The 10,327-nt window shown below is 40.1% G+C and overlaps 1 protein-coding gene across 1 annotated transcript; it reads left to right on the forward strand.

Annotated features, from left to right (window-relative positions):
• The first annotated feature begins 633 nt into the window (after nucleotides 1-633).
• Nucleotides 634-9,728, forward strand: slc35b2 (solute carrier family 35 member B2). The gene is made up of 4 exons (XM_080744462.1): nucleotides 634-858; nucleotides 4,473-4,660; nucleotides 5,320-5,480; nucleotides 7,055-9,728. The coding sequence occupies exons 1-4, from the start codon at nucleotides 836-838 to the stop codon at nucleotides 7,985-7,987; spliced, it is 1,305 nt and encodes a 434-aa protein (XP_080600588.1). The 5' UTR covers nucleotides 634-835; the 3' UTR covers nucleotides 7,988-9,728.
• The last annotated feature ends 599 nt before the right edge of the window (nucleotides 9,729-10,327 follow it).

Here is a 10,327-nt window from a genome sequence, read left to right on the forward strand (position 1 = left end):
AATTTTCTGAAATATATATATATATAGGGCTGAAACGGGTAATGTATGTTTTGTAATTATAATCAAAATCTACAAAGGAACTAGTAACTAAAGTAAATGGAGTAAAAGTACAAAAGTGGAGTAAAAGTAAAATTATTGCAATTTGGAAATACTTGTAAAGTAGGCTACAAATATCTAAAAAGTGTACTTAAGTAAATGTATTATTTCATTTAGTCAAAATAATCTAGCCCATAGATAAATATATGAGTTATATGAGTTAAAAAAAGAGAAAAAGGATCTCAATTGAAACAAGCCATAGTCTTTTTTGGGTGTATCGGTATCCTTTTAGTTGACCTTGTACCAGTGAACTGTACTGTCATGAAACTGTACCCTTTGCAACCTTCTAATAAAGTTTTCAATCAATCAATCAATCAATCAATCAATCAATCAATCAATAAAAGGCCTACAAATCGAGGCTTGGCCACGTCCACATCATTCATTTACTCTTCCACACCGATAGGGGGCAGGGTCTTGCGTGGACCTTGCTTTCCGACTCCGGCATCATTTTCATTTTTTTTGTTGCTTTGAGGAAGGAAAGGAAAGGAAGGGGAAGGAGTGAACAGAACACACAGCTAGGAGGAGGAGGAGGAGAGGATAGAAGTTGAGGAGACGGGAGAGGATAAGAGACGCGACGACTCGCCAGAAAACGAGACATAATAATTATTAAAAAAACGTTCCCTTCAAAGTCCCAGGGCTTTGTAAAGGCTTCATGCCCCGTTCCCGCGAGGACGCTTGAGTCGTTCGGCGTTGTTAACGCCAGGTGACGGCGGGCCACCACGGAGTGAGTGAGGGGAAAATGAACCCATCTTCTTCATGGAGGTAGGTCTGGTGTACCAGTAGAACTAGCTAACAATGTTCTGTTGATCATCATCAGTGGTGGGGGGAAAGTACTCGCGTGTTTTACTTGAGTAAAAGTATCAATACTGCAATGTAGAGGACAGGTACTCTAGTCTATAGTCTGTTACAAGTGAAAGTTCGGAATTCAAAAATGTACTTGAGTAAAAGTACAAAAGTGTTGTTGGCATCAGAATGAGCTTGAAGCACCAAAAGTAAAAGTACAAAATGTTTGAAAATTGCAGATCTACAAGCTCACAACGCGTCGCTTGTACATCTGCTATTTTCAAAGGTGGCCATTCATTATAATAATTATAATAATGTTTATCTGCAAAGTATCTACTAGTTTTCAAATAAATGAGGTGGAGTAAAAGTACAATATTTGGATCCGCGATGTTGTGGAGTAGAAGTAAAAGTATTGGGGATTTGGAATACTCAAGTAAAGTACAAATACCCCCCCAAAAAACTTAAGTACAGTACTTGAGTAAATGTACTTACAGTAGTTACTATACACTACTGTTCATAACATAACCATTCGATTGTTGTCTACTGGGACCCGGCTAGTTCCCAGCACTTCGTTCTGAGTTGACTGTCAGTCAGAGGATGTGCATGTATCTTAAGAACAAACTGTACTGTAAGGTGTACTCAGTTTGCATCCACAGTACACAAGTGTTATTAGCGGTTATTTGTCAACTTGATGTTTATTACATTGGGTGACAGGTTTACTACTTTTATTGCGGTGTCTGGGACATAAATTGTCGTGGCATAGGGATGTTTCACCCTTTTTCATTCCTGTTGTTTTCATGATCCATAGTTCCATACTAAAGAAATTCCGCTGTCATACATTTATGTGGAGGTTATTCATTTTTTTTCTAAATCAATGATCTTTATGTGTTGTTGGTAGACCGGCGTGAAGGCTCGTATGGAGTGTGGTGCATTCCTAGAGATGTAATAAGCTACTTGTTCCAAGCCCAGGTCATGCTACAGTGAGCTGTTGCTCTGCTGCTGTGGCCTCGCTGCTGCCCAGTCTGAGTCTGGAGCCCAGTTCCCACACAAAAGAGGCTCTGTGTGAATCATTGGAGCAGGCCTCCTGGGAGGAGGCCCTCCCTGTGAATGTGATCCTTACACTGTGCCACGGCAGCAAAGAAACACACCTTTAGACGTGAAAAAGAGCTTAGGTTTCGGCTCAGGTGAGTTAGGAAGCTATAGGATATTTAGGAACCGTATAATACTCGTGTCTGGACTCATGAGATTTTCCGGCTGTTGGTTCCCGGAAGAGCTCATGGAGGCCGATGATGCCACCGTGACACCTGGCGCTCACTACTACTACAAGTGTGTGTGTGTGTGTGTGTGTGTGTGTGTGTGTGTGTGTGTGTGTGTGTGTGTGTGTGTGTGTGTGTGTGTGTGTGTGTGTGTGTGTGGAGGGGGGGTTAAGAGTTATAGAGTAAAGAGCAAAGGCGAGCCGAGTGCTTCTTAGAGTTCACTGGGTGACTGACGACTCCAATCCAGGTGTTGAAGTCAAGACAGGATCAAGATGAAGAGGGGTAAATCAAAATGGGCAAACTTCAAGCACACTTGAGCAAGGACTTAGTTAAAGCCGTGTCGACAAACAATGTCTTCCTCAGGGCGTGGCTATCCACACCCTGGGGAAGATATTGTTTTGTTTGTTGAAACTGGTCCGTGTCGAGTGGCATTAAAACAATATATACAGGCATTGACACTAAGGCTTGCCCACCTGCCCCCGGCAAGTAAATAAAACCTTTGGGCAGGTGAAGTTTGCTTTCAGGTTGCCCGACCGGGCAAGTGCTCATTTGAGCGGGGATGCAACCGTCTATAAACACTGTCTAAACACCTGAACATGGCCAGAATTTAAAATAACAACTGTGAAAACAGCCATATTCAATCATAGCTAGGTATTTGGTATTTGGATTTGTAAATGTTGAGGTACAGTATGACATTTACCGTATATCGCACAGCCCCAGACAGTAAAGAAATAAGTGTTAAATTGAGCGGTAATTAAAATCGTACCTATCATTTTATAATGGACGATTTACTTTACGGGCAAGTGCCTCTGGGATCTTAGTGTCAATCCCTGATATATACAGTATATATATGTAGTAGCCCTGTCATCATAATGGCTTTTAACTAAGTCCTTGTTCGAGCGTGCTTGAAATTTGTCCATTTCGATTGGAGCCCTCTTCATCTATCAGAGTAGAGGATTAGACTAATGTATTGTTTCCAGGTGACTTCATGATTCTTGTCAGTTTATGACGGACAACATACTGGCAGTTTTATTCCTCCATCACCCATGGCCTACCATCATTATTTAGTAAAACTTTGTTTACTAGTCTCTGGGCTTTGGTTCTTAACTGCTTAAAACCACCTGAACTCTAGCATCCCTAGTCTGGGGCAAATGTGCGCCAAAAATAAAACACGCCAGGTTGTGAGGTTCACATTCTGCTATTTTTGGTGAAGATTGGTCAGAGTGGAAAAAGGATTGTACAGTGACAACTCCTTTTTTACTAGGTATAAGTGGTCTAAGTCTAAGTGGTTAAAACTTTACTCTGTGACCCAATTTGTAAGTTAAGTACATCCCTTTTCAAGTTGTTCTTTGTTGATGACCCTGATCTTTCACGACTCCCTTTGGGTTGGGAAACACTACCCGGGTATAGTGTTTCATTCCTTGCCACAGAACCCAGGGTAGCTGTAAGTAACCTGGATCCTTTTATAATGTGTTATACTGTATTATAGTAGTTTAAATCATAAATGTGCAGCTGGCTGCCCGGGGGAAAAATGAGGCCCACCTTCATTAATGGGTCAATATAAGAATATTATTATTATTAAAATTACTACTGTCCATTGTATTAGATTGTATAGTAGTTTATTTTTTATTTTTATGTACAATGTATTTGCAATAGTATCGTTACTATATTGATATCGAGGTATATAAGAAAAAGAAGATGCGTATCAGCAATGGTTTTCTCAGTGGAGTGCTAGACCTGAAGTCAGATTTACATAAAAAGTAGGAATTGAATTCCAAAAAGGTAGCACATCCAAAAATTTAAATCGGGAGGACAAAGTACTCACATTTCCACTTATTTATTGGCACACACCACGCTTCTTTTTGGTGTGTGCCAATAAATAAGTGGAAATGTGAGTACTTTGTCCTCCTGATATTTGTTTTGGATGTGCTACCTTTTTGGAATTCAATTGATATCGAGGTATTTGTTTAAAAGAAAAGCTGTAATATGTGGTCTTGTTTCATGGTATTGATGGTTATTAATATTTAGCAATTTGAGTTTATTTTTTATTTATTCCTTATTTGCTCACTTTGTACAGCGTTCATTTCTGGTTGACATAATTAATAATGTTAGGCTAATATAATTATACAGACATATTAAAAAATATAATGTAATAAGTTATTTGTTTATACAAAGGTACTCGGAAGGCTGCCGTCTTTATTCATATTGGTATCACATAAAAGTTATATTCATTCCAGCTCAAAGATCCACTGTATCACATCAGTAGAGGTTAAACTCATAAATTATCAGTCTCAAAAACCTCATATTGGCTGGGCTGTAATTCGTGGTATTTTGCAGGGTTTGGCTTGGGCTGGTGCTGCTCTTTCTTCCTTCTGCTGTGGCCACCGAGCAGTTGTCGCTACTGGATGGTTGGCACGATGTCTGGCTCTTCCGTTTCTTCGTCAACATGCTGGGATACTCCACCATCATCATCCCCGGCTTTCTTCTCATTAGCTACTTCAAGCGCATCAATTATGTAGAAACAGGTGTGTAAACAATGTAATTCCCTAAAAATAAATGTAGTTACTTTGTGAATTCAACCTCTTTTTTTTCTGGAAAAACTTCAAATATTTATTAAAAATGTACAAAAAAATTTATGTTGCTATATACTGCACATGGCAACAACAACCCCAAAAGGGTTCTAGTCTTGAAAGGTATAGTTACAAATAGGGGTTCCCTTCCTAAATGGGTTAATGGTAATGCTAAAGGAAGAGTGGTGTGCACCTCACCAAAACTTCATCTATAATTTGGAGGCTTAGTCAAAGTCAGGTTGTAACAGTCAGAATGGCAGCACATTCTGTAAATAGGCTAATTCGTGGTAGCCGCTTCTGTTCTGTACCAATAAATATCACCAGAAGCATATCTAATGTGTAAATAAAAGTGCTTCTGAAACACTTAAGTCACTTACATGATGTACATTCAGTATGCAACCAGTGGAGTTGAGGCATTAGGGTAACTTGACCAGAGAACTTGCTTAGCTAAAAAGCTATTGATGGCACAGCACACACACTAAACCTTTTCAAAAATGTTTTCCGTATTTGTAGTACTATCTGTTAACACCATGTATTTGTCATGGATCTACTGCCTAACTGAAGTTTCTGAAAGCGTCAATTCAAAGTTAATTTACCTTTGCATTTTTCTACAGGCCGAGGTGTTTGCTACCCTGTCATAAAAGCGTGTGTGTTTGGCGGAGAAACTAAGACTGGTCTGTTGGATGATGTGTCGATAGCACCGAGGCTTGAGGCAGACTCTGGATCAACAGTTAAACAGGCCATAAAGTTAATAGTCTGTGCTACAGGTCTTCAGGTGGGTTGATTGATTGATTGAGATTTTTATTGACAAAAATGCATATACATAATACTGTATCATTGTACATACTGTATATGTCGAAAGGATACAACAAAGCTTGTCCTTTGACTTCAAATTGTGTGTGTAAACTGATTGCCAATTTCTTATACAGACATACAAAGGGGAAAAAAATAAACACATTCATACGATTTTAACGTACTATATGTAAAATATAAGTAAAATGGCAAAGAACATTAGGCTCATTCAGTCTGCTCTTTTTGGAGGACTTGAAGTTAATTGACAATCTTGAGCACATCTTGACACCTGAAGAGTGTCTCCAGGTTCATTGGTTTGATTGATTGAATACTTTATTAGTCATAAATGTAGGTACATTCAGGCTAAACACACAAAGTCCTGGGGATGTTATGTATTCAATTCATCAACATAGCATAAAAGAATAACAAAATAATACAACAATTACAAAACGTACAAAGGAGAAAAACGGCGGCGGAGAATGACACAGCCTTTCTATTGGAATTTGCATTCACCTCCCCTTGTGATTTTTTAAACATATTTTAATGGATGGTGTCAGGGCATTTTGGTGGCAGAGTAGTAGTATGCCAATTTTCCCATGTTTTTCTATATTTATTTGGGTAGCTGATCATTGTCGCTCACTCTAGTATTGTGGCCCTGGATGTTGTTTATTAAAGAATCTTGACCTTGCTGCACAGTGGAATGGAAATGTTCTCCTCCCGTACACAAAAGATAATTGCAAAATATTTACGGTATCCAAGCAAAAGCACAGCCAGAAACAATCACATCACAAGATGAGGGGGTCTGATTGTATATACAAAATAACAAAAAGAAAGAAATAAGATGATGCACACTAATGTCTGGATTTTATACGTATAATGCGATATGCAGAGTGTGCCATGTTTTCTTAGCTATCCTGGTATGAAATATCCTTCAGTCTTAATAATTAATTAATTAATTAGGAAAAAATTACTCCCAAAAAATCTGCTTTAAATGGGATGTGAGGGGTCAAACTAGGGGTTTTTAATTATTCTGAATCCATTGCAAGCATTTGTTTTGCATGAAAAACATTCCTTGGGCAAAAAAACGGCCAACAAAACTATGGTTTAGTGATGAGTCATCAATTTCAGGGTCCGTTTTTAGCCCAAGGAATGTTTTTCATGCAAAACAAATGCTTGCAATGGATTCAGAATAATTAAAAACCCCTAGTTTGAGATTTTTTGGGAGTAATCTTTTCCTTTATAGTATAGTGTATAGTAAGTGAATGAGACTGAAAATTACCCTAGCTGTCAAACATTTTCCCTGCCATTTTAAAAAATACACCCCGGCCAAATTTGTTTAATTACCCTCCTAGATGACAAATCTATTGAGAAACGGACCTTTGCTCTCGTGGCCACGGAAGTATCGGATTCGCCCCAACTATTTTGTCTCTTGCATGTCTTATCTATCTCTCAGCATTGTATAAACAACCACCCACTTTTGTTGTCTAGGATTTATTAATGTATAGTATTGCCTACTATGAAAGCCCTACAATTCCTCTACAACTCTTGTCTTTCTAGGTATCGTACCTAACATGGGGGGTCCTCCAGGAGAGGGTTATGACACGGTCATATGGAGCCAACACGGTTGAAGACGAGGGTGAGAAGTTCAAGGACTCCCAGTTCTTGGTGTTCATGAACCGCATCCTTGCCCTGACCGTGTCGGGGCTGTGGTGCGTTCTGTTCAAGCAGCCGCGGCACGGCGCGCCTATGTACAAGTACTCATTTGCCTCGCTCTCCAACATACTGAGCAGCTGGTGCCAGTACGAGGCCCTCAAGTACATCAGCTTCCCCACCCAGGTCCTCGCCAAGGCCTCCAAGGTCATCCCTGTCATGCTGATGGGAAAAATCGTCTCCCATAAGAGCTACGAGTACTGGGAGTACTTCACAGCCGCGCTGATCTCTTTGGGTGTCAGCATGTTCCTGTTGACCAGCACAGCCAACAGCCACCCGACCAACGTCACCACCATAAGTGGCATCATCATCCTCGGTGGCTACATCGTCTTCGACAGCTTCACGTCCAACTGGCAGGACAACCTTTTCAAGTACAAGATGTCGGCCGTGCAGATGATGTTTGGCGTTAACCTGTTCTCCTGCCTATTCACTGTGGGCTCGCTGCTGGAGACGGGCGCCCTCTTCGACGCTCTCGGTTTCATGTCGCGCCACTCTGAGTTTGCCTTTCATGCCGTGCTGCTGTCTGTTTGCTCAGCATGCGGCCAGCTCTTCATCTTCTACACCATCAACCAGTTCGGCGCCGCCGTCTTCACCATCATCATGACACTGCGGCAAGCCATTGCCATCTTGCTGTCCTGCTTCCTCTATGGGCACGCTGTCACGTGGGTGGGTGGCCTGGGCATAGGCGTGGTGTTCCTGTCGCTCTTCCTGCGGGTGTACGCACGCAGCCGCATGAAGACAGGTCGGAGGTCGGCACAGCCGCCGCCGCAGAAAGTGTAGCGGGGAACTGATAAGAGACTGGAATACAACCCGGGAACTGATGCCCACGTTTTCTGTGGTGCTTTTCTTGTCTACTTTTTGTGTGTGTGTGGTACGGTTGAGTTTTTTTTTTTGCCATGGGTTTCTATTTTCTTTATCAAAAAGGTACAGAAAGGGATTCTGGATTTTGGTTTCACATCAAGACACCCTCCAGGTAACATGGGATTTTCTAATCAGCAATTACAGGAATTTTGATTCCCTGTAATAAAAATATATATACTATATATATGTGAGCTCTGTACTGCAAACTGCAACTTCCCCTTACGGCCTATAAATTATTTTGAATTTACCACCATATTTGGCTTTTGAAGCCACTTAAAACCTACTGTGACAAGATGTCTGTGAATTTTAAGGGATATTGATGGAGCCAGAATTCCACAAGCAGTGTTCTGCTTTGAAGCATTTTTGTCAATGTATATATACAGCCTTGTTGCAAAATTTAACTTTTCAAACTTTTCAACATTGCATGATAGTGTAAAGTGACACATGAGTCAGCCATCGGTTTTTGCTGACTAACAACAGTGTTTTCCTGATTCCTTTGTTGCTACTCACTCATCAATTGAAGCAGGTTACTGGGAGTAAGTATATTATTCCTGGGAATGGGACTTTCCCCTCACTGCAAAGAATTGACAAGCAAACCCAATACAATATTCTGTAACATTTTGTTACACCTCATCACCTATTTACTACAGGTCTTAAAACATCTATACAGTTTAAAAAGTGCACTATTGTTATCGTTCTATGACTAACAGCACTAAACAGAGTTATGACGAGTAAAAGCTTGTCAAGATTTAGTTGCGTTCACAGCCACACGTGTCATGTCAAGTCATCTCGAGCACAGGTTTCAAAACATAAATGTCACATGAATGAATGTGTATATTTCTTTCTGTGCATTAATTTTGAAACATTTGTTTGATTACATGAAATGGCCTCAAGTCATCTTCAGTGTTTAAACGGATGTCCCCTCCCTTTGTACACAGTTCCTCCAATAATTTCCACTGTACTCCAGTGGAAAAGCAAATAACCTGATATCTCTGTGTTTGTCACAATTCATCAGGTTGTCTGGGAGACTAATCTGATTTCAGCTTCATCTTATGATTAGCTAGATTTTTCAGCACATGGTCTGCATAGTACTGTTTTCATCATCATTAAAGGGTACATTTATGTCATTATGATGCCTTTTTGTCTGCAATACAACAACAACATATATTGTATACGATGACTATAATGTCTTATAAATAACTTGTCTGTTAGGACATTTGAAATGGTGTTTATGCACTGACGGAACCAAATGCTGCAGCAAGTAAATACATTTGGCATTACCAGCCTTCTTGTCATCACAGCCAAATGAAATGCAGAAATTTCATTAAACATCTTGATTATATAATTGCCCTCAGTGACATGCAAAGGAGTTTTGTTCTTGTCTTCAAAACTGATCCTTGTTTTCATTTGGACCTAAAAAGAAAATCACATACCATGATGTGTACCATGAAGACATTCTTTCTTCTATTGAGTTCATTAAGTGCTTTGGAAAATACTGCTATCCTGTCCTCTTTTGCTCTTTTATGTGAATGTTTGTAAGATGAACTGAATGAGTGATGTTGATGCCTTAGTGGTATCTTAAGAATGTTATATAGCATTGTGCGAGAGAGGGGTTAACAGAATGCATATAGGGAAACGCTATGTAACTGGTACTTTGTTTTTATCATTGTAGTATTTCCTCTAGTAAACACTTATTAATGAAATACATTAAATTAACTTAAATTAACTCGAGTGGTTTGATTTTATTCATTTGTTTTCTCTTCAGACCGAGGGTTGTGTTTCACCTGTGCTGTGTATGAACGTTTTAACCCTAACAGACAGTTCTCAGCTGGGAACTTCCCCGTACCTCTCATTTCAGAACGTCTAAAGCCCATCTGGTCTCTGCAAGGCATGTCATGATGCCAGAGTTCCTTTTCAATAACATCTATAGAGAGAGAGGTGAGGGTTAAAGGAGGCAGAGGCAACCCTCCGCTTTCTGCTCGAGAAAACCAATCACTCTGGGTTCTCAGTCTGACTGGGAGGATGTCAGGGTTTAGCAGCTGAGCCAGTGTTTGTTTCTTGGGTTCTTTATTTTAACAGTACTAGACTCACCTGGAAACTGGTTGCCACTAGATGGCCATCCTGGAAAGGACCGAAGCCCCACCAAAACAACCACCCCAGATCCTTATCTTCGGATATAACCACAACAAACTCACGCCTAAAATTAACCATACTGACTAGGCCTAAACTAAAACCAATCCATTAAAGCCTTGCCTAAAA

The sequence above is a fragment of the Nannobrachium achirus genome, assembly GCF_963921795.1.
Source record: "Nannobrachium achirus genome assembly, chromosome: 16".
NCBI lineage: Eukaryota > Metazoa > Chordata > Actinopteri > Myctophiformes > Myctophidae > Nannobrachium > Nannobrachium achirus.